This window comes from Mobula birostris, chromosome 13 (genome assembly GCF_030028105.1).
Source record: "Mobula birostris isolate sMobBir1 chromosome 13, sMobBir1.hap1, whole genome shotgun sequence".
Classification (NCBI taxonomy): domain Eukaryota; kingdom Metazoa; phylum Chordata; class Chondrichthyes; order Myliobatiformes; family Myliobatidae; genus Mobula; species Mobula birostris.
The window spans coordinates 603,175-627,869 of NC_092382.1; the positions used below are offsets into that span (position 1 = coordinate 603,175).

At 44.7% G+C, this 24,695-nt stretch overlaps 2 protein-coding genes and 1 non-coding gene across 3 annotated transcripts in view; 1 reads left to right on the top strand and 2 right to left on the bottom strand.

Annotated features, from left to right (window-relative positions):
• The window catches only part of LOC140208185 (uncharacterized), a 63,832-nt gene that overhangs the window by 24,104 nt on the left and 15,033 nt on the right, over nucleotides 1–24,695 (bottom strand). The gene's annotated exons all lie outside the window — the stretch shown is intronic.
• LOC140208184 (NACHT, LRR and PYD domains-containing protein 12-like) lies at nucleotides 826–23,404 on the bottom strand. The gene is made up of 4 exons (XM_072276673.1): nucleotides 23,366–23,404; nucleotides 19,184–19,352; nucleotides 7,399–13,860; nucleotides 826–7,243 (listed from the first exon to the last, which is right to left on the bottom strand). Exon 3 carries the CDS (start codon nucleotides 13,790–13,792, stop codon nucleotides 12,965–12,967), a length of 828 nt encoding a protein of 275 aa, XP_072132774.1. The 5' UTR covers nucleotides 13,793–13,860; nucleotides 19,184–19,352; nucleotides 23,366–23,404; the 3' UTR covers nucleotides 826–7,243; nucleotides 7,399–12,964.
• On the top strand, nucleotides 875–1,057 carry LOC140208745 (U2 spliceosomal RNA). The gene has a single exon (XR_011888901.1). It is a non-coding gene; the product is annotated as a U2 spliceosomal RNA (small nuclear RNA).

The window sequence follows — 24,695 nt, forward strand, 5'->3', positions numbered from 1 at the left end:
TGGCTGGCGATGAGAGGGGCCCTCCCAGTCAGATCCCTCCTGTACGCCTGGAACATCGTCTCCGCTCCCCACTGCTCACGGGAGGACTGCAGTGAGGAGGAGTCTGTGACCCACCTCTTCGCACACTGTCAGTTCGCAGAGAGGGTGTGGAGGATGACAGAAGGGATGGTGTCACGTTTCAACCCCAGCAGCTGCGTAACCGAGGACACTCTGATCTACGGGCTGTTCCCGGGGACGCACACGGAGACCAACATCCGGTGCTGCTGTCAGATCATCAACTCGGTGAAGGACGCTCTTCGGTCGGCCTGAAAATTGATGATTAACCAGCACATGGAGATGTCCGTGGGAGAATGTGCTGCCGACTGGCACATTCTCAGCTGCAGGAGTACTTTATTGTTGCCAAACAATTGATACTGGAGCGTACAATCATCACAGCGATATTTGATTCTGCTCTTCGTGCTCCCTGGAGTACAAATCGATAGTAAATATTAAAAATTTAAATTATAAATCACGTGCTGGGGGATGCACTCAAACTTGGTGCAGCCACTGCAAAAGCCGGGTGGAGAAGGACCACAGTTTTCGGTTTGTCACCCGCGCGCGGGAGTGCGAGGAGTCGGGTGGCGAAGAGTATTCCTCTCCTCAGTGGTGTGGATAGATGAATCAACATCGTGCTACAGGAGTGGCTGGAAATGTGGAAAGGTATAGACTGTAATGGAACATCAGTAAAGGAATGAGAGTCAATGAATGATTTATTGTAAACATCTTTATTTTGAATAAGGACAGTAAACACATGATTTATTGTAAATAACTTTATTTATTCTATAAGGACTTAGGGTCAACAAATGTTTTTTTGCAAATAATTTTATTTTGTAATATTTCTGAATAAAGTATATTTTTCAAAAAAATCAGTTCTTATCAGTTTAAAATCTGATGCGTCCCTTATCTGGGACCATATATTACATTGATTTTTGGAACAGGAAGATGGAATAGGGGCTTCCTTCGTCCACTCCGTGCATCGACCCAGTATTGCAGTACCCCTCGGAATGCTGCACCTCCCCTCGGGGAGATTAAACAACAAATAAAGAGTAGAATGCAGTTATCCGTACGCATTAACCTTCTTAGGCTTTTTCCCTATTCCTTCGTTGTACTTTTACAGGTAGTGTTAATGGTAAGACTCCTGGCAGTGTGGAGCATCAGAGGGTTCTTGAGGTCCGAGTCCATAGGATGCTCAAAGCAGCTGTGCAGGTTGACTCCATGGTTAAGAAGGTGTACGGTATATTGGCCTTCATCAATCGTGGCATTGAATTTAGGAGCCGAGAGGTAATGTTGCAGCTATATAGACACTGGTCAGACCCCACTTGGAGTACTGGCTCAGATCTGGTCGCTTCACTACAGGAAGGATATGGAAACCATGGGGAGGGTGCAGAGGAGATTTACAAGGATATTGCCTGGATTGGGGAGTATGCCTTATGAGAATAGGTTGAGTGAACTTGGCCTTTTCTCCTTGGAGCAACAGAGGATGAGAGGTGGCCTGATAGAGGTGTATAAGATTATGAGATGCTTTGATTGTGGGGGTGTGAGCTGGGTCTGTGCGGAGGAAGCTTGACTCTGTCTGGCCCCGGGTTTGTGTGCCAGGTCTGTAAAGAGGGAGCTTCAGCCCGTGTTGATTGCTTCTGTTCCCTTCTGTTTGCGACCTTGGTGGACGTGGGTCCGATATTATACAGTATATGAGCTTCCAATCTCCTTTATTGTTTTTGACTGTGAGAGCAAGAAAGCACGCAGGAAGGTGGGGATCAGGATAGTGCGAGTATCTGGCGTGAGAGGATGCGGTGGTCAGCCGGGATGGGGAGTGAACAGATCCTGGGGACCAGACACTATCAGACTGACATCCCTCAGCCTGGAGCTGAGACGCTGCCGTACCAGTGTGAGGAGCTCACACCATTATTGCAGTTCACCAGGTGCGGTGGGCAGCAGTAACCCCAGGGTACTGTTTCTCCTCTAGTGAGACTCGAGTCCGACACCAAGACAGGAAATTACAGTGGTTTATTGATTTCATCATGACAAATGTAAATTAAACAATGTGTGAGCTGCTCGTGTGCAGGGATAAATAAGCTGCTCCCGACTCACTCAGAATCACACACAATTAACTGACCGGTGACAATGAGTGACAGATTGAACAATCAGTCCCGTTTCTCACCGTCACTCTGCATCGGGGAACCGATGATTATAAAATCACACTTCAGGGCCGTGTCCGATGTCGCTGCAGATCCAGGGTCACTGCCGAGGTATTTGTCAATTTAACATCATTATATCAGCCAGACCTGCCGAATGCACCGTCCTCAGCAAAGGGAGCAAAAGGATTCTCTCCCGGGATAATCCCGCCCCGGGACACCAGTGTCCCAGACTGAGCCCCGGCCCCCGGGCTCTTCCTGTCTAATTCCCCGGGGTCTCGTGGGGGAGTCTCAAACCCGCACATCCACTGGAAGCTGTGCCACTGGACAGGAGGCGGAAATACATCACTGTGGGAACGCTCCGAACGACAGACAGCTTCAGGCTGGAGCCAGTTCCGTTAGAACGGTTGGGAATTAAACCTGGCGTGCAGCCATTAAAGGGGAGGGCAGGGAATTGGCCAAAATGTCCCCCATCAAAAAAGGTAGTAGGGATAGTTTGGGTAATTATAGACCAGTGAGCCTTACGTCTGTGGTGGGAAAGCTGTTGGAAAAGATTCTTAGAGATAGGATCTATAGGCATTTAGAGAATCATGGTCTGATCAGGGACAGTCAGCATGGCTTTGTGAAGGGCAGATCGTGTCTAACAAGCCTGATAGAGTTATTTGAGGAGGTGACCAGGCATATAGATGAGGGTAGTGGATGTGATCTATATGGATTTTAGTAAGACATTTGACAAGGATCCACACGGTAGGCTTATTCAGAAAGTTAGAAGGCATGGGATCCAGGGAAGTTTGGCCAGGTGGATTCAGAATTGGCTTGCCTGCAGAAGGCAGAGGGTGGTGGTAGAGGGAGGACATTCAGATTGGAGGATTGTGACTAGTGGTGTCCCACAAGGATCTGTTCTGGGACCTCTACTTTTTGTGATTTTTATTAACGACCTGGATGTGGGGGTAGAAGGGTGGGTTGGCAAGTTTGCAGACGACACAAAGGTTGGTGGTGTTGTAGATAGTGTAGAGGATTGTCAAAGATTGCAGAGAGACATTGATAGGATGCAGAAGTGGGCTGAGAAGTGGCAGATGGAGTTCAACCCGGAGAAGTGTGAGATGGTACAGTTTGGAAGGACAAACTCCAAAGCAGAGTACAAAGTAAATGGCAGGATACTTGGTAGTGTGGAGGAGCAGAGGGATCTCGGGGTGCATGTCCACAGATCCCTGAAAGTTGCCTCACAGGTGGATAGGGTAGTTAAGAAAGCTTATGGGGTGTTAGCTTTCATAAGTCGAGGGATAGAGTTTAAGAATCGCTATGTAATGATGCAGCTCTATAAAACTCTGGTTAGGCCACACTTGGAGTACTGTGTCCAGTTCTGGTCACCTCACGAAAGGAAGGATGTGGAAGCATTGGAAAGGGTACAGAGGAGATTTACCAGGATGCTGCCTGGTTTAGAAAGTATGCATTATGATCAGAGATTAAGGGAGCTAGGGCTTTACTCTTTGGAGAGAAGGAGGATGAGAGGAGACATGATAGAGGTGTAGAGGATAATAGGAATAGATAGAGTGGATAGCCAGCGCCTCTTCCCCAGGGCACCACTGCTCAATACAAGAGGACATGGCTTTAAAGTAAGGGGTGGGAAGTTCAAGGGGAATATTAGAGGAAGGTATTTTACTCAGAGAGTGGTTGGTACATGGAATGCACTGCCTGAGTCAGTGGTGGAGGCAGATACACTAGTGAAGTTTAAGAGACTACTAGACAGGTATATGGAGGAATCTAAGATGGGGGGCTTACATGGGAGGCAGGGTTTGAGGGTCGGCACAACATTGTGGGCCGAAGGGCCTGTACTGTGCTGTACTATTCTATGTTCTATGTCTATGTTCTACGTAAGTATTTTTCACTTAATCTGAGATTTTTATTCTGCCATATATAAGAGGAACTTTTGGAATCAACAGTATTAAAAAAGGATTTAGGAAAAAAAATTGAACTTCAGTAAGTCCTTATGCTTCTTATTAATCAATTTGTAACCGGAAAAGTTACTCAACTGAGGAAGCAGAGCTAACACTGCCGGAATGGATTTCTCAGGGTTAGAGATATATAATAATTAATCATCTGCATATAGTGATAGTTTGTGTATCTCATTCCTGCGGGTAATGCCAAATATATTAGGAGAGTCACGAATAGCAATATCTAAAGGTTCCAGGGCAATATCAAATAATAATGGACAAAGAGGGCAACCCTGCCGAGTACCAGGAAATAACTGAAAAAAGGGAGATCTTTGATTATTGGTAAATACCGAAGCCGAAGGGGGTAAGGTGTATCAGTTTAATCCAAGATATAAATATCGGACTAAAATTGAATTTCTCAAGCGAATTAAACAAATATGTCCATTCGACTCTGTCAAAAGCTTTCTCAGTGTCCAGTGAAATGACACATTCTGGAGTTCTGGATGAAGAAGTATAAACAATATTCATTGATCTCCTAATATTAAAGAAGGAATAATGATTTTTAATAAATCCAGTCTGGTCAACAGAAATAATTGGAGGCAATACTTTCTCCAGTCTAGTTGCCAGTAATTTTGAAAATATCTTGGAATCCACATTTAGCAAGGATATAGGCCTATAAAGTTTCAAAGAAAGAAAAATAAAAAGTAAAAAAGAATAAATAAAATACAGAATCAGTAAAGAAAGAAAACTTATCCGAAAATACGAAAAATACCTACCCTACAAACCCAGGGCAAAAGCCCTCAGATTATAAAAATCCAAAGCTGTAAGCTTTTGGAGAGATGTTTTGAAAACCCTATCAAAAGTTTTGGATCTGGATCTACTGAAAAAACAAGCATGTAAGAACAAAGAGAATAAACAACAGTCCGTTAATTAGTCCGGAGCAGAGGAACGCTGATTGTCAAGAAAACTGAGCTTCATCCGGAGATTTAAACAGACGACGAGAGTTATCGGCAAGAACAATTTTCAAACGTGCTGGAAACAGCAACGCTGGTTAAGGCCTTTTTGATAAAATTCTGACATATGTGGTTTAAAAGCTATCCATTCCCTCAGAACTTCAGGACTGAAATCTTCAACGAGGCAAAATTTGAAACTTTGAAATTCGATCATATCTTTCCGCTACGCAGCTCGTACCACACGATCCTTCATGTGAGCATAATGGAACAGAATAATAATGGGTCTCAGTTTAAATTCTCTGGAAGGTTTGGGGCGCAATGTATGGTGCACGCGATCGAGCAATGGAGGGGCCTCCAAAACCTCTGAACCAAACACATCCATTAAAAATTGAGAAAAGTATTTGGTAGGATCGGCCGTCTCGATATCTTTGGGAAGCCCGATTATCCGCAAGTTCTGTCATCGGGATTGATCTTCGAGATCAATAATCTTGGATTTATAACGTTCCAACATGGGATGTTGAAGCCAGATTTTTTTCCAGGGCTTCAATCTTTTGTCCTCTGCCAACGGGCAGCATCCAGTTCTGAAATTCTAGTTTGCTGTTGATCAATTTCACATCTAAACGATCTAATGTCATCTTGAATCATCTTCAAAACTTCTTCAAACACAGCAAATCTTTGATTAAGTTTTTCCTCTAGAAGATTCGACATTATTTCAAAAGTTATTGGTATTTGCTTAGATGCTTTAGGATCGCCATCTTTTTTTCCCCGTTGCTGTTGGAGTCTTTCCCATTTTTAACTTCTCGTCCTCTGGTTCACATTTCCAGCGAGTTAAAATCAAAGTTCAAAGATATATTTGTGTTATAAACCTATTAGTGTAGGTATAAACAGATTAAATAAGGGTGGTTACGGGTAAAAGAAGTAAAGGGAATGGAGCGAAGCCAAAATGTACCTCACACCATGAGCGCCTCCTGGAGAGTCCATTTCAAAAAAGGTTGTTAGCTTAATCTATAAATGGTTATCGAGTTCACGAATGATATCTAATGATAAAGAGTCATTTTCAGATAATCAATGGAGTAAAACTTTTCATTTGGTTAACAACTCATCTATTTGTGCCTGTCGTTCCTTGATACGGTTCAAGGTAGCGCATCGGGCCCATGTGTCAAAGGATAAACCAGCGCATATTTTCTCCAGTATTAATCCTACTTGTGACAGATGTAATATTGAGCTGGACGCTTTAACTCATACGTATTGGTCTTGTATAAAGCCAGATAACTTTTGCAGAGATGTTTTTAAAACACTATCAAAAGTCTTGGATCTGGATCTACAACCTAATTTGCTTACGAAATATTCTTGTTTCCGCTCGATGTATGATAGCCGTTTCGACCTTACCGGCTGGGAGAGCCACTTTATTGGAGTGGAAGGATTCTAATCCACCTACAGTCATTTACTGGCTCTCCTCCATTATGTCCTGTTTAAGTTTAGAGAAAATAAGAAGTCGGACATTTGATACATCCTTTAAATTTGAGCAAATATGGTGACCTTTTATCCAATATTTTCATTTAATTTGATTTATTACTCTTACGATCTTTTTTTAATCGAAGTTTTAGATTTGATCAGAAAGTCTTTCTCTCTCTCTCTTTTTGGGTCGCATCCTCAAAATGAGATGCCCAGTCCCCCTTTTTTTGTTTTGTTATAGTGTAGTGGTTTTTTTCCCTTTTCATTTAAAACCCAATGTTTTTTCCTTTCTCTTCATAAACTGGTTAAGAGGAGAATTGTTATTTTCATTTTCTTTTATTATATATTATACTAGTTTAATATCTATGACTTTGACAATGTCTATCTTAATCTTGGTTTATATTGTTACTGATATATATACTTGAACTAATTCTCCTCTTTACTGTATTTATACTTTTAAATCAATAAAAAGGTTAATAAAGAAATTACTGATCACATTATTGTTCAGTGTCACACACTCAGTGACTGTAAACACAATCTCCCACAGTCTTGTACTTACCAGAGTTTCTGTATTTTACACTCCGGGTTCCTCAGAGCCGCAGACACCAGTTTCACTCCTGAATCTCCCAGTTTATTACCACTCAGGTCTAGCTCCGTCAGTGATGGGTTTGTACTGAGAGTGGAGATGAGATCCTCGGCACCAGAATCTGTGAGACCGACACTGTCCAGCCTGGAGATGAGAGAGAGTGAGGGTGAAGGACACAGAGAGACAGGAGACGGTACAAATCCCCAGTGTTTATCAGCAACACAATTACTGATCACATTAATGTTCAGTGTCAGACACCCAGTGACTGTAAACACAATCTCCCACAGTCTGGTACTTACCACAGTTTCTGTATTTTACACTCCGGGTTCCTCAGAGCCGCAGACAACAGTTTCACTCCTGAATCTCCCAGTTTATTCCTCCCAAGTCTGAACACAAACAAACAAGTTGATCAACAAAGTGATTCAAACTGTGGGTCTGAGGGAATTTCTCTCACTCGAATATTTCAGTAAACATTAAACCCTTTGGTAAATCACTGATCGGAGTTCCCATCATTATCAATGTCCCTCACTGCCCAGCTCCAGGGTATTCACCGAATGTCGGTAATTTAGTCTGTCGATGTGACCCTGTGAACTCCACATATTCTGCCTCATTTCCCGATGAGAGAAATGTTTCTGATGTGAGAGACTCCAGAGGGGTAGGGTTAACCATATAACGATATATAACAATTACAGCACGGAAACAGGCCATCTCGGCCCTTCTAGTCCATGCCAAATGCTTACTCTCACCTAGTCCCACTGACCCCCACTCAGCCCGTAACGCTCCATTCCTTTCCTGTCCATATATCTATCCAATTTTACTTTAAATGACAACATCGAACCTGCCTCAACCACTTCTGCTGGAAGCTCGTTCCACACAGCTACCACTCTCTGAGTAAAGAAGTTCCCCCTCAAGTTACCCCTAAACTTTTGCCCTTTAACTCTCAACTCATGTCCTCTAGTTTGAATCTCCCCCAATTTCAATGGAAAAAGCCTATCCACGTCAACTCTATCTATCCCCCTCATAATTTTAAATACCTCTATCAAGTCTCTCCTCAACCTTCTACGCTTCAAAGAATAAAGACCCAACTTGTTCAACCTTTCTCTGTAACTTAGGTGATGAAACCCCGGTAACATTCTAGTAAATCTTCTCTGTACTCTCTCAATTTTATTGACATCTTTCCTATAATTCAGTGACCAGAACTGTACACAATACTCCAAATCTGGCCTTACCAATGCCTTGTACAATTTCAACATTACATCCCAACTCCTATACTCAATGCTCTGATTAATAAAGGCCAGCAAACCAAAAGCTTTCTTCACCACCCTATCCACATGAGATTCCACCTTCAGGGAACTATGCACCATTATTCCCAGATCCCTCTGTTCTACAGCATTCTTCAATGCCCAACCATTTACCATGTATGTCCTATTTTGATTAGTCCTACCAAAATGTTGTACCTCACATCTATCAGCATTAAACTCCATCTGCCATCTTTCAGCCCACTCTTCTAACTGGCCTAAATCTCTCTGCAAGCTTTGAAAACCTACTTCATTATCCACAACTCCACCTACCTTCGTATCATCTGCATATTTACTCATCCAATTTACCACCCCATCATCCAGATCATTAATGTATATGCCAAACAACACTGGACCCAGTACAGATCCCTGAGACACACCGCTAGTCACCGGCCTCCAATCTGACAAACATTTATCCACCACTACTCTCTGGCGTCTCCCATCCAGCCACTGCTGAATCCATTTTACTACTTCAATACTAATACCTAACGATTGAACCTTCCGTGTGGAACCTTGTCAAAGGCCTTACTGAAGCCCATATAGACAACATCCACCGCTTTACCTTTGTCAACTTTCCTAGCAACCTCTTCAAAAAATTCAATAAGATTTGTCAAACATTACTTTCCATGCACAAATCCATGTTGACTGTTCCTAATCAGACCCTGTCTATCCAGATAATTATATATACCATATATAGCAATACTCCAATCCTCCGGCACCATCCCCGTTTCTAATGACATTTGAAATATTTCTGTCAGAGCCCCTGCTATTTCCACACTAACTTCCCTTAAGGTCCTAGGGAATATCCTGTCAGGACCTGGAGACTTATCCACTTTTATATTCCTTAAAAGCTCCAGTACTTGCTCTTCTTTAATTATCATAGTTTCCATAACTACCCTCTTTGTTTCCCTTACCATACACAATTCAATATCCTCTCCTTAGTGAATACTGAAGAAAAGAAATTGGTCAAAATCTCCCCCATCTCTTTTGGCTCCATACATAGCTGCCCACTCTGATTCTCTAAGGGACCAATTTTATCCCTTACTGTCCTTTTGCTATTAATATAACGGTAGAAACCCTTTGCATTTACTTTGGATTTATTTTCACCTTACTTGCCAAAACAACCTCCTATCTTCTTCTAGCTTTTCTAATTTCTTTCTCAAGATTCTTTTTACCTTCTTTATATTCCTCGAGCACCTCATTTACTCCATGCTGCCTATATTTATTGTAGATATCTTTCTTTTTCCAAACCAAGTTTCCAATATCCCTTGAAAACCATGGTTCTCTCAAACTTTTAACCTTTCCTTTCAACCTGACAGGAACATAAAGATTCTGTACCCTCAAAATTTCACCTTAAAATGACCTCCATTTCTCTATTACATCCTTCCCATAAAACAAATTGTCCCAATCCACTCCTTCTAAATCCTTTCGCATCTCCTTAAAGTTAGCCTTTCTCCTATCAAAAATCTCAACCCTCGGTCCAGACCTATCCTTCTCCATAATTATATTGAAACTAATGGCATTGTGATCACTGGACCCGAATTGCTCCCAAACACATACCTTCGTCACCTGCCCTATCTCATTCCCTAACAGGAAATCCAGCACTGCTCCTTCTCTAGCTGGTACCTCTATGTGTTGCTGCAAAAAACTATCCTGCACACATTTTACTAACTCCAAACCATCTAGCCCTTTTACAGTCTGGGCTTCCCCGTCTACGTGTGGAAAATTAAAATCTCCCACACTCTCAACCGTGTGCTTACTACAAATATCTGCTATCTCCTTACAAATTAGCTCCTTCAATTCTTGCTCCCCATTTGGTGGTCTAGAATACACCCCTATAAGTGTTACTACGCCGTTCCGATTCGTCAGTTCCACCCAAATAGCCTCCCTAGACGAGCCCTCTAATCTATCCTGCCAGAGCACTGCTGTAATATTTTCTCTGACAAGCAAAGCAACACCTCCCCCTCTTGTCCCTCTGATTCTAGCACACCTGAAGCAATGAAATCCAGGAATATTTAGTTGCCAAACAAACCCCTCCTGCAACCATGTTTCACTAATAGCTACAACATCATACTTCCAGGTATCAATCCATGCTCTAGGCTCATCCACCTTTCTTACAATGCTCCTAGCATTAAAATAAATGCATTTAAGAAATTTTCCACCTCTATCTCTCTGTTTATCACTAACGGTGCAAACAACTTTACTATCTCCTTTTTCTTCCTTCTCCCCTACATCTGTTCCTACACTTTGGTTCCCCTCGCCACTTGTATCTCGTTTAAATCCACTAGAGCCTCTCTAGCAAACCTACCTGCAAGAATTGAAGGATGGAAGTAAGTCCCCCAGTGAGGAAGATTTGTGAATGGGAAAGTGTCGATGGGAGATAGTGGTGGGACTCCAGCCAAGCAAAAGGATAGGAAGATAGAACCTGCAGGAGGTAGGCGGATGGGGAAGCGAGATCCTGCGGGAGGAAGGCAGATGGGGAAGAGTGATCCAGCAGGAGGAAGGGGATGGGGAAGAGAGATCCCACAGGATGAAGGGGGATGGGGAAGAGAGATCCTGCGGGAGGAAGGCAGATGAGGAAGCGAGATCCTGCGGGAGGAAGGCAGATGGGGAAGATAGAACCTGCAGGAGGAAGGCGGATGAGGAAGCGAGATCCTGCGGGAGGAAGGTAGATGGGGAAGAGAGATCCAGCAGGAGGAAGGCGGATGAGGAAGCGAGATCCTGCGGGAGGAAGGCGGATGAGGAAGCGAGATCCTGCGGGAGGAAGGCAGATGGGGAAGATAGAACCTGCAGGAGGAAGGCGGATGAGGAAGCGAGATCCTGCGGGAGGAAGGTAGATGGGGAAGAGAGATCCAGCAGGATGAAGGGGGATGGGGAAGAGAGATCCCACAGGAGGAAGGCGGATGGGGAAGAGAGATCCAGCAGGAGGAAGGCGGATGGGGAAGAGAGATCCCAGAGGATGAAGAGGGATGGGGAAGAGAGATCCCACAGGATGAAGGGGGATGGGGAAGAGAGATCCCACATGAGGAAGGGGGAGGAGAAGAGAGATCCCACAGGATGAAGGGGGATGGGGAAGACATCCAACAGGAGGAAGGGATTGGGGAAAAGATCCCACAGGAGGAAGGGGGATAGGGATGAGTTGTCTCACAGGAGGACTCGGGGGGAAACGATAATCATACAAGATGAGGGGTTACAGAAAAAGATTGTACGGGAGGGGTGAGACTGAAAAGAGGCCCAGAAGAGATGCGCTCACGGTATCTGGTAGTGAGAAAAGTCACACACGGGGAAGGGCAGGGAGGACAATCTCACAATGGTATTTATCTCCTTCTCACTGGGAAGGGGGTGTGAATCTCTGACCCACCTGCTGCAGTCAGTGTTGGTAACAGTGAACCATAGAAACATAGAAAATAGGTGCAGGAGTAGGCCATTCGGCCCTTCGAGCCTGCACCGCCATTTATTATGATCATGGCTGATCATCCAACTCAGAACACCGCCCCAGCCTTCCCTCCATACCCCCTGACCCCCGTAGCCACAAGGGCCATATCTAACTCCCTCTTAAATATAGCCAATGAACTGGCCTCAACTGTTTCCTGTGGCAGAGAATTCCACAGATTCACCACTCTCTGTGTGAAGAAGTTTTTTGTAATCTCGGTCCTAAAAGGCTTCCCCTCTATCCTCAAACTGTGACCCCTCGTTCTGGACTTCCCCAACATCGGGAACAATCTTCCTGCATCTAGCCTGTCCAATCCCTTTAGGATCTTATACGTTTCAATCAGATCCCCCCTCAATCTTCTAAATTCCAACGAGTACAAGCCCAGTTCATCCATTCTTTCTTCATATGAAAGTCCTGCCATCCCAGGAATCAATCTGGTGAACCTTCTTTGTACTCCCTCTATGGCAAGGATGTCTTTCCTCAGATTAGGGGACCAAAACTGCACACAATACTCCAGGTGCGGTCTCACCAAGGCCTTGTACAACTGAGAAGGAACATTGTCAATGGACGTGTCACAGTCAGTGAGAAACACGGCCATTCCTGTGATTTACTACCATTAAACCAATGGCCGTTGTTCACTGATCTGATGAAGTCTCCAACATCCCTTCACAAGGAACCACAGAACCCTCCTGTCCTTGGGGAATTACTGACCGATCCCCTGGTCACTTGTCACAATTCTTCACAATCTGATTCACTACAGTTTTATCCAAATCCCTTTACAGGATATCCCCGGGATGTGGATTCAGGAACTGTGCTACTGCAGTTACAAACTCTTGGATGGTGAGGTGTGGGAATGTGTACACCACGCTCCGGGCAGAATCCTCTCTCTCCAAAAGCTCCATCAGGAACTGGGAAGGCTGCAGATTGTAGTTGATCAAATCTCCACCTGTAAACACAATCTTCTTCTCGAGCACTCCTCTGAAGGCCATCTGACCAACCCTGAGTAACACATCAGGGGACTGTCAATCTCACGACCATGGTTTTTCAGGATGTTGTAAATATAGTAGGAATATAGTTGGGTGATGGTCTTGGGAATTCGCTCTGGGTCCCTGACTCTTTGTGTGAAGAAGGGACTTAATGCCAGAGCGAGGATCCAGCAGTAGGAGGGGTTGCTGCCGCTACCGTCTGATCTTCAAAATACCTGATGAAATATTCCTTCCGTTCCTCACCAACAAATCCCAGGATTTCAGCCCAGACACCGATCTCCGCCTTTTCCAATAGATGTAACGCAGTGGGACGTGTGGTCACTAGCACTGAACATCCTGGGAGCAGCTTGCCCTGGATTAAACTGTACACAATGTCAGACACCTTGCACTTGAATTCAGGATCTGGGCACTGGTGCTTGGGTTCTGTATCTCTCTGACTGTCAGCAAAATCGATTCTGTGCTTGAATTCATCCAATCCATCGAATATAAACAGCAATCCCTCTGGGTTCTTCCAGACCTCTCTCAGGGCATTCCCAAAATACGGATATTGATGCAGAATCAGTTCTTTCAAGTTTATTCTGCAATTAATGGAGTTTAAATCTCGGAATTTGAAACTGAAGACAAACTGGAATTGTTGGTATATTTTCTCCGTGACCCAGTCATAAACAATCTTTTGTACCATTGTTGTTTTCCCGATCCCTGGGACTCCGGCCACTGCTGCTGAACATCCCGAAGTTGATTGTGTGAAGAATCTTTTCATTTTGTCCCAAAAACTATGTGAGTAACTATTCTCAAACAGATGAGCAATCCCGATTTTCTCCAGCTGTCCGCGGAGATGTTCCTCTCTGCACTCCTCGTGGTCTCTGCCTCTTGCCAGCAGCTCATGTTCCACCAGTGTCCGATCTCGAAGAGTAGAAATGACCGTGAGCTCAGCGTATCGATCAACCAGCTGGAAAACCTTCACCTTCTCCCTCATCAGGATCGTGTTCACTCTCAGTGTTTCAGTTTGTGCCCGCAGAGTCTCCTTGTGTTTCTGCTGAACATCTTAGGATGGACAGAAATAGGTGGTCAATGCCTGATCTGATGAACACTGAACACTCACGTATTTACCCCAATAATAAGAAATTGTTAATGACACTGTTTGGGTGAAATTGGGAGATCAGAGATAAGAGCGTCTGAAGATGAACGATGGCCCCGAAACATTTCTGATCTGATTCAGGTTCGCTGTTAAAGCCTCCCCTCTCCCCTCTGTTCGTAGTTTGCAGATTCCCCGGTGTTCCAGCGAGCACCAAGTGCACACGTGATTCTGGAGAGGAGAGTGTTGTGTGGAGCGGCTGGTTTCACCGCTTTCACTGCTCAGCTTCTGCTGAACTGGGCAACACCGCAGAGGGTAACAGTGGGGGTCGGGGGGCAATTTACTTGCTCTACTGACTTTTACTTTCTCATAATGGAGCGGATACTCTCGACACTTCTTTAGGTTGAAACTGTCAGTACTGAGCCACAGAAAAGGAACATTATTTCCATTTCCTTTTCCAAGCTCAGCCAGTCACGATGTAACACACCCCGCAGTAGTCTACAGTCTCTTCTTCTCCGAGGAACTGTTACATTAACTCAGGCAATACACCCTCACCACACCTCTACAGTCTCCTCTGCTCTGAGGAGCTAGTACGTGAACTCAGGCAATAAGCCCCACCACACCTCTGCGGTATCCTATGCTCCGAGGAGCTGGGACATGAACTCAGGCAACTCCCGGATGTTGCGCGGAACAGCAGAAATCTGAAGAGGATGTCAGCAGTAATACGGGACTCTATAGTCAGCAGGAGAGGTAAGCGATTCTGTGGACTCAAAAAGGAGACACCGATGCTACTTTGCCTCTCAGGAGCCAGGGTCCGAAACGTTACTGGACACGTCCATAATATCCTGAAAAGGAAAGGTCACGAGTCATGATAAATATTGGTACCAATGATATAGGAAGAGAACAGGGAAGAGGTCTGGAAAACAAAACACAGGGAGTTAGGAAGGAAGCTGAGAAGCAGGAACTCAAAGGTAGTAATCTCGGGATCACTGCCTGTGCCACCCGACAGTGGGGATAGGAATAGAATGAGGTGGCAGATAAGTGTGTGGCCGAAGAATACAGCAAGGGGCAGGGATTACAGCAGGGTCCGATATTCTTGCAGGCGAATTTACTGGAGCTGTTGGGAGTGTTTTAAACTAATATGACAGGGCGATGGAAACCAGTATGATAGAGCTGAAGATGAGCCAGCAGGTTTAAATGTGGACACAGCCAAGTGTTAAATTGTACCACAGAGGCAAAATTCGATTTTGGTTGGTACGACGTTGTGGCCATTACTGAGTTGTGGCTGAAAGAAGATCTTGTTTGGGAGTTTAACATCAAAGGATATACTTTGTTTCGAAAGGACAGGCAGGAAGACATTGGCTATGTTTTCGAGATGGAATTACACCTTCAGAAAAAGGGGACATAAAGTCAGAGGACGTTGGCTCTTTGTGGGTGGAGATAAGAAATTACAGGGGTAACAAAGCACATTATGGGAATCATATACAGGCCTCCAAATAGTCGCCAAGATGTGGGTTTGAGTTGCAAAGGGAAAAGGCATGTAATAAGGGTAATGACACATTTGTACTGACGAACTTCAATATGCAAGGGGAATGGGAAAATCAAGCATACTTAAGGTGTCGGGTCGCAGGAGAGGGGATTTATTGCGATTGTGCTTGAGCCTACTTGGGGAAAGGCTCGCTTAGATTGGGTGTTGTGTAATAACCCAGATCCTGTTTAGTGGCTCGCCGAGCTGGCTTGTTCACTTGCAGATGTTTCGTTACCCAGCTAGGCAACATCACCAGTGCAACTTCGGATGAAATGCTGGTGATCTATACTGTTCACCTTTTGTGTGTCCTGTGATTAGTCCGTGAGTGAGTGAGTGTCAATATGGAAGCAAAACTGAGTGGGAAGTTGGATGATTGGAAACCTTTTAAAATCTAACAAAAGGCAACTAAAAAAGCTATAAGAAGGGAAAAGATGAAATATGAGGTGAGACTAGACAATAATATCAAGCAGGATAACAAATGTTTTTGTTCAGTTACATAAAAAGAAAAAATGGAGTTGAGAGTTGATATTGGTCCACTGGAAAATGATATTGGTGAGCTAGTAATGGAAGACAAAGAAATAGCAGGTGAACTTTAGAAACATAGAAACATTGAAAACCTATAGCACAATACAGGCCCTTCAGCCCACAATGCTGTGCTGAACATGTACTTACATTAGAAATTACCTAAGGTTACCCATAGCCCTCTAGTTTTCTAAGCTCCATGTATCCAGAAGTCTCTTAAAACACCCCTTCATATCCGTCTCCACTACAGTTCCATGCACTCACCACTCTGCGTAAAAAAACATCTCCTCTGTACTTACAAGCACCTTAAATCTGTGTGCCCTCTCGTGCTAGCCATTTCAGCTCTGGGAAAAAGCCTCTGACTACCCACACGATCAATGCCTCTCATCATCTTATACACCCATATCAGGTCACCTCTCATCCTCCACCGCTCCAAAGAGAAAAGGCTGAGTTCACTTAACCTATTCTCATTAGGCATGCTCCCCAATCCTTGTAAATCTCCTCTGCACCCTTTCTGTAGTTTCCACATCCTTCCTGTAGTGAAGTGACCAGAGCTGAGCTCAAGTGGGGTCTGACCAGGGTCCTGTATAGCTAATGCATACTTTGCATATCTCTTCACTGTGGCCCGTGAGTGACGGGAAGCAGCAGTGACTGCAATCACTATTAATGAGAACAAGATTTCTGGATGGTGTGTTGCCATGGTCGGGGAAATCTCGCATCCAGTCTGAAACATGTTTAAGGGTAGTGTGAGCAGAGGTCAAGGTTCACGTCGGCACCAATGACAGGGCAGGAAGGGTGAAGAGGTGCTGCAAAGTGAGTTCATGGATGTAGGTGATAGGTTAAAGTGCACAACATCCAGGGTTGTGTCTTCAGGATTGCCACCCATACCACATGCTAGTGAGGCCTGAAATAGGATATAATACAGTCTAACGTGTGGCTGATGAGATGGTGCATTGTGGAGTGCTGCAGATGTTTGGATGATTCCAAGGAAGATGGGACCTGGACAGACATGATCGTTTTGCATCCGAACTGGAGGGGGACTGATACCCTTGCGGGAAGGGTTGTTAACACTGCATCGGGATGGGGTGAGGTGTCAAACTTGAGCTGCAAGGGGATGAAGAACCAGAGTGGATAGTGGAGTGGTTGTGTGGGAAAGATGCTGTTAATCCAACATAAAAAGTCAGGAGTCTAAAGAAAGAACATGGTGAAACAAATGTTCCCAAATGTGTATTATTTCATTGCAAGGAGTATTGTAGGAAAGGCTGATGAGCTTAGAGCATGGATCAGCGTATTGAATTACAGTATTGCAAGCATTAATGTGATTTGATTGGAGGAGGTGCAGGACTGGCAGGTCAGTCTTCCAGGGTTCTGTTGCGTTAGACACAATTTGATTGAGTGGCAGGGATTAAAGAAGGACAAGTGACATAACTAGTTAGGGAAAATGTCCCTGCATTGCTCATACAGGACAAACTGGAAAGCTCATCCACTGAGGCCTTATGGGTGAAACTGAACAATAAGGAAGGGATGGGATTATATTACAGAGTGCCCAATAGTCAATAGGATTTGGGGGATCAAATTGTTTGAGAAATCACAGGCAACTTAGAAGGTTATGATGCTAGATGGTTGTAACTTTCCACTTATTGACCGGGACACCCATACTTTAAAGGGCTGTTTGGGATATCGTTGGTAAAATGTGTTCAAGGAAGTTCCCTTGATCAATATATTGAGGTCATAACTATAGACTGAAATACTATTAGGGTACATGACGGGGCAGGTAACAGAGGTCTGTGCAGGTAAATACTTTGGATCTAGTGATCATAATACCATTAGTTTAAAGATCATTATGGAAATGGGTAGGTCTGGTTCTAAATTGGAGAAAAGGCCAATTTTAATGGTATCAGAAAGGATCTGGTGAACGTGGATTGGAACAGGTTGTTTTCGAGCAAATCTGTGCTTGGTAAGTGTGAGGCCTTCAAAACTGCTATTTTAAGAGTACAGAGATGGAATGCATAAATGACGACCAGTACAGAGTTTGAATGTTGCTGACAGAATAAAAGGCAGGGCTAACATGTTTAGGGAACCTTGGGTTTTGACAGATATTGAGACCCTGGTGAAGGAGTGCATAGCAAGTATAGGCAGGAAAGAACAAATGAGGTACTGATAAGTATAAATAATTCAAGAGTTACTAAAGGAGGGAATCAAGAGGGCTGAAGTACGGCACGAGTTTGCTCCAGCAGATAATGAAAAGGAGAGCACCAACTCCTTCATCAAATATATTCAAAACAAAAGTATACCAAAAGGCAAAATTGGTCTTCTTGAAGTGCAGAGAGGGCATTAATGCATGAAGCTGACGTAGGTGGGGGAGATTTAAAATGGATTTTTTGCATTTATGTTTACTCAGGAGACATACAGCGTCTTTACAGTGAGGCGAAACAGCAATGCGATCATGGACCCTATACAGATGACGGAGGAGGAGGTGTTTCTGTCTTGATATAGAATATAGAATAGTACAGCACAGTACAGGCCCTTCGGCCCACAATGTTGTGCCGACCCTCAAACCCTGCCTCCCATATAAGCCCCCACCTTAGATTCCTCCATATACCTGGCTAGTAGTCTCTTAAACTTCACTAGTGTATCTGCCTCCACCACTGACTCAGGCAGTGCATTCCACGCACCAGGAAGCAACAAATCTCTCTTTATATTAATCTCTGTCTAATCTTGCTGCTAACATTGTGTTTGTCACAGAGTCCAGAGTCTGGGAACAGCTAGATGGCAGGAAGCAGATGGTGATGATGGGAGGCTGGTTATTGGAGTCCAGGCCCGCGCCTCGTGGAGTTCCCCAGGGTTACACCCATTGCTACTTGTCATCTATGTCAATAATCTGGTTGAGAATGTACAGGGTATGGGGAGTGAGTTTGCAGCAAGTAATGTCAAACAATTACTTCTTTTTGCAAGATTCTAATATAAACACCCCTCTTTCCCTCTCCACACTCAGAACAGACCAAAAGCTACTTCATAAGATGCAAGTTCTTCAAATGAGCAAACACTGAGGGAATGTGAGTGAGATTAAAGAGCTGGGATACTGACAGTACATTACCAGACCAGAAGTGATTGTAACTGGGTCTGACAGAGGCATAACTGGTATTTCTGGGCACATTCAGTCTCACCATAACTATTCCCTACCTTACTCTGTACAGATATGTAATGTCTAAAGGACCAGTGTTTGAGTAAATGAGACTCACCAAACTTGCTCCGGACTGAATCAATGGAAACCCTGAGTCAGAAGGGTTCTCTCCAGTTGGTGCTCTCAGTCCTCGGGCTGGTTCACTTGCTGCTGTTCCTTCATCTTCAGTCGTGGTTCTCTTCCAGTTGTGAGCTTTTCTTCCAATAAATCTCTCATCGCAGGTCTAACTTTAACATGAAAGATAATGAAGCACGTTAACAATACAAAGGAGAACAAAATATTTCTGCTCACTGAAATCTAAACATTGAAGACAAATATAATGATCTCTGTGAACAAATCTGTAATTGTCCCTGACACGTCACAGAACCTGATAAGGGATAGGAAGGAGTCATCGTTCAGTCATGGTCAGATATAAGATGCAGGAACAGAATTAGGTGATTTGATCCATGGAGTCTGCTCCATCACTCAACCACGGCTGAGATTTATTCCAACACCATATTCTCGCCTTCCTCCTGTAACCCTGAAGCTACTTACCAATCATGAATATGATTCTTCTCACCTCAGTCCAATGCCATTTTTGAAATTGTGACTCTTGGTTCTTGAGACTCCAACAGAGAAACATCCTCTTCCTAAATATACCCAAATGACAGCCTCAGCCACCCTCTGTGGCAACAAATTCCACAGATCAGCCATCTTTTGGCTGAAGAGATTGTTCTCATCTCAGTTTTAAAGGGAAACGTCTTTATTCTGAGACTGTGCTGTCAGATCACTGACTCTCCGTCTAATGGAAACATCCTCTCCATGTCCACTGTATCCAGGCTTCTCAGCATTCAGTAGGTTTACTTAACCACCTCCCCTTTCACCACCCCGTCTGAACTCCAGTGAGCACAGCCTCATAACCATCAAATGCTCCTCACACGTAAAGCTGATCATTCCTGAGATTATTCATGTGAACCTTGTTGGCAACAACTGCACTGAACACATTCCCAAGTACAACAGACAATCAGAAAATTTAAACCATTCCAGAGTGAATTTAATAAAAAGCAACTGGAATCACCAGAGTCGCTCAACAGGAAAGGAACTGCTGTGGGGAGATCAACAAATTTAACGATTCAGGTTCACAATCTTCTGTCAGAATGGACTCAAAATTTTCCATTTTTAGTGCAGATCTCCAGCAACTTGAGTCTCTGTTTGATTTCCACTGTCTGACAGACAGGTGACAGCGTGGAGGAATTTTCAAACACAGTTCGAACACTGAACCCCCCCAGATCTATTTCTGCTGGTGCAAACACAGAACAGCCCATTTAATCACAGCCTCTCCTTGTGAGGGATGAATACAAACTCATTCTCTCCTCAGATTAACAGCATTGCTTCCAGAGGAACTCCAGAAACAAACATTTGATCCCAGACCAGAAATACTGGCTCAACACCTCACAAACCCGGGCAGCTTGATCCCCGGGTCCATTTTACTTGGATCTAAACAGGGGTGCAGTGCTGCCGGAGCTCACCGGGGCACCACTCCGGCACCTCGGTAAAAAAACGTCAAAATGAACAAGCGGGGAATTTAACAGCGGCCGCATATTAAATAGGGGGAATTTTACAGAAGTGGGGGTTGGGGATAGGTGGTGGTGATTGGTGGGGAAAATACCACTAACAACATTAGGATAGGATATTTGATCGTTTTTGGTGAAATCCTGGATCTGTGACTGTTTTTTATTGAGGTATTTGTGAAGTTCGTCCTCGCTCGACCGTTGTTTTCCCAGCATGCCCTGCTGTAGCCTCCCGCCATTTCACAGATCCTCAGTCTCTCTCCAGCCGAGGGACGACTGGACACAAGTGTGAGCGTTTTTCCGCTCTTTCCAACGGGTACCATTGCATTCCAGGTAGCAGCTGTATTAAGCAAGGAATGAACATCGAAACCCAGGTTAAAAGTCCAAAATAATGAAAGAAAAATTCACTGCTCGCTTATCTTCGGCCTGATTTTGATGAAGAATTCAAGGTAATCATCCAAAATCTTCTACATCTGGATAAAGTGAATTTAGTTTTTTTCACAAGGCAAATGGGGAAAAAAAATTTCTAGGCTATAAGCTAGTTTTACATCATTTCAACTGTCATTAATAGCGCATCAACCCCTTGGCCGAGCTCCACCAACTATAGTTGATTGGAAAGAGGCTGTTTGTCTCTTTGTGTTGATAGGAAAAAGAGTAACTTAGGGAGGCAATGAACGAGACGAAACGCATTTCCAAACCTCCCAAATGGTTGCCCTCCTCCCCTATTAACATTTATCACTTCCAAATACGATATTTTTTATTCGTATAGATACGACAATAATTTATGTAAAGATTCAAGCTTCTTTAACTTTTTATACATTTAAAGACTAAACAGAATCTGTATAGGTCTAACCATGTAGTACTCGACGTGTGAGGATATTGTGAGTATCGACACTCACAGATACACTTCCTGTCCAAACATTTCTGTGAGAAAAACGGTACGAGGCAGAGTTGCCAACCTTCCACTTTTGATACTAATATTCAGCAATATTCGTGGCTTTAGCAAAACTTCATTAGACGTTCTTTTTTCATACTTGATTACTTGGTTCCAATGTAGATATCTAAAAGTGTAAAAAACTTACTTGCTTTATTTCTGTTATTTTTATACCTGCTTAGGAACACTGCTAAGCGCTGTGGGCCCTGCTGTCTGCTCTGACTCAGTCGTATCAGTAAGGCTACATCTGTGGTGGTCCGTGGATTACTGGCTGATACAAAAGTAAATTTTTCTCACTAACAACCCTATGGCTTCTAAGCAAACAATGTTAACTTCTTTCTTCCGTAAACAAGCTGAGGAGTGTAACAAGGATAACATACAAGTCATTGATAACAGTAAAACTAACAAAAGCTGTGTTTCGTCTGCATCTCGTTCAAATTTTCTAACCGGCTCCAAATGCAGTTCTGAAAGTAATGGTCCTTCGAAGTCAGGCTTGTATCCCTGTTCAGATGTTTGATAGGCTATAATCTTGTTAATGTCTTAACTGTCACTATATTTCTGTGTACATCGGTCACTGAAAGCAAGCATGCAAGTACAGCAGGCAGTGAAGAAAGCTAATGGCATGTTGGCCTTCATAACAAGGGGAATTGAGTATAAGAGCAAAGAGGTCCTTCTGCAGCTGTACAGGGCCCTGGTGAGACCACACCCGCAGTACTGTGTGCAATTTTGGTCTCTAAATTTGAGGAAGGACATTCTTGCTATTGAGGGAATGCAGCGTAGGTTCACAAGGTTAATTCCCGGGATGGCGGGACTGTCATATGTCGAAAGATTGGAGCGACTGGGCCTGTACACTCTGGAATTTAGAAGCCTGAGAGGGGATCTAATTGAAACATCTATAATTATTAAGGGATTGGACATGCTGGAGGCAGGAAACATGTTCCTGCTGATGGGTGAGTCCAGAACCAGAGGCCACAGTTTAAGAATAAGGGGTAGGCCATTTAGAACGGAGTTGAGGAAAAACTTTTTCACCCAGAGAGTGGTGGATATATGGAATGCTCTGCCCCAGAAGGCTGTGGAGGCCAAGTCTCTGGATGCTTTCAAGAAAGAGATGGATAGAGCTCTTAAAGATAGCGGAATCAAAGGTTATGGGGTTAAGGCAGGAACTGGATACTGATTGTGGATGATCAGCCATGATCACAGTGAATGGCGGTGCTGGCTTGAAGGGCCGAATGGCCTACTCCTGCACCTATTGTCTATTGAGCTGTGGAATTCATATATTTCTTTCATCTTGGTTTAGTGCTTGACATTATAAGAAGCCCTATTCATTTATATATGCCACACCCAATTTGTGTAGCTGCTCATTACATGAATGGGGGAAGGAAGTTACCCAGTGCATGAAATGAGCTGCTACACTAACTAGGTGTGACATCGAGTTTCTTAGCCTGAGGTGGAAGGAGTCAATTTTGAAAACCAGTCAATTTTCAATTATCTGACACAGAAATACCACAACAGTTATTAGCTTCAAACTTTCTGCATGATCACTCACAGAGCGGAACTACACGTACATGTAACGACAGCTGTAAACTTCAGGCCTTCTAACTTAGGCCACGAACTTATCAACCACCCCTCGTCCAGCTCCGGCACCCAAAAAACTGGCACTGCACCCCTGCTCCAGCCGTCAGGCAGGGCTCGGGCCCGGGACTTTCCGAATTTAAGCGGCCCAGATTCACACAAACCCGGGGATGTTTCCACTCACCGCCGCCCCGAATCGGAGACCCGCCAGCGGTAGCTGCATTCGGCAGCGCGCATGCGTTAGCAGCATGTTCGTGGCAGCGCCACCAGTGGCCGGAGGTCCGGGCAGCGCCACCAGTGGCCGGAGGTCCGGGCAGCGCCACCAGTGGCCGGAGGTCCGGGCAGCGCCACCAGTGGCCGGAGGTCCGGGCAGCGCCACCAGTGGCCGGAGGTCCGTGCAACGCCACCAGTGGCCGGAGGTCCGTGCAGCGCCACCAGTGGTCGGAGGTCCATGCAGCGCCGCCAGTGCCCGGAGAACCATGCAGCACCACCAGTGGCCGGAAGGCCGGAGCGATAACAGGGAGGCAAATCACGAACACGACAAAGTCTGCAGATCAAAGTTGCTGGTGAACGCAGCAGGCCAGGCAGCATCTCTAGGAAGAGGTACAGTCAACGTTCCAGGCCGAAACCCTTCGTCAGGACGTCGACTGCACCTCTTCCTAGAGATGCTGCCCGGCCTGCTGCGTTCACCAGCAACTTTGGTGTGTGTTGCTTGAATTTCCAGCATCTGCAGAATTCCTCGTGTTTAAAGTCTGCAGATGCTGGAAATCCAAAGCAACACAAACAAAATGCTGGCGGAACTGAGCAGGCCGGGCAGCATTTATCGAAAAGAGTCAACAGTCGACGTTTCCAGTTGAACCCTCCTTCAGGACTGAGATGAAATGACGGAAATACCTGAATAAAATCGGTCCGGATGAGGAAATGTCTCGCTGGAAGGTGATAGGTGAAGCCAGGTAGGTGGGAAAGCTGAAAAGCTGAAGAAAATAGAATCTAATAGGAGAGGAGAGTGGAGAATAGGAGAAAGGGATGGAGCAGTGGACCCAGAGAGAAGTGATCAGCAGGTGAGAGGACGTGGAAAGTCAGAGAGGAAGAGAGGGAGTGGGAGGGAGGGGTGAGGGAGAGATTTGTTCACCGGAAGGAGAAATCGATATTCATGCCATCGGGTTGGGGGGCGGGGGGTACCCAGACGGAATATAAGGTCCTGATCCTGGACCCTGAGGTGGCTTCATCTTAGCACAAGAGGAGGCGATGGGTTGACACGTCGGAACGGGAATGGGAATCGGAATGGGAATGAAAATGTTTGGACACCGGGAAGTCCTGCTAGGAGCGGATAGTTCAAAGGTTAATTTATTATCAAGCAGGTATCCGTAAAAAACTCTGGAGTTTCTTTTCTTCTCCAGAGAGCCATGAAACAAAGAAAGAACATGAAAGTCGTTCAGAGAGAAAAATCAAACTCCCACCCCACCCCTACATCAAAAAGAACGGCATCCCGATCATCAACCCCCAAAACCCAC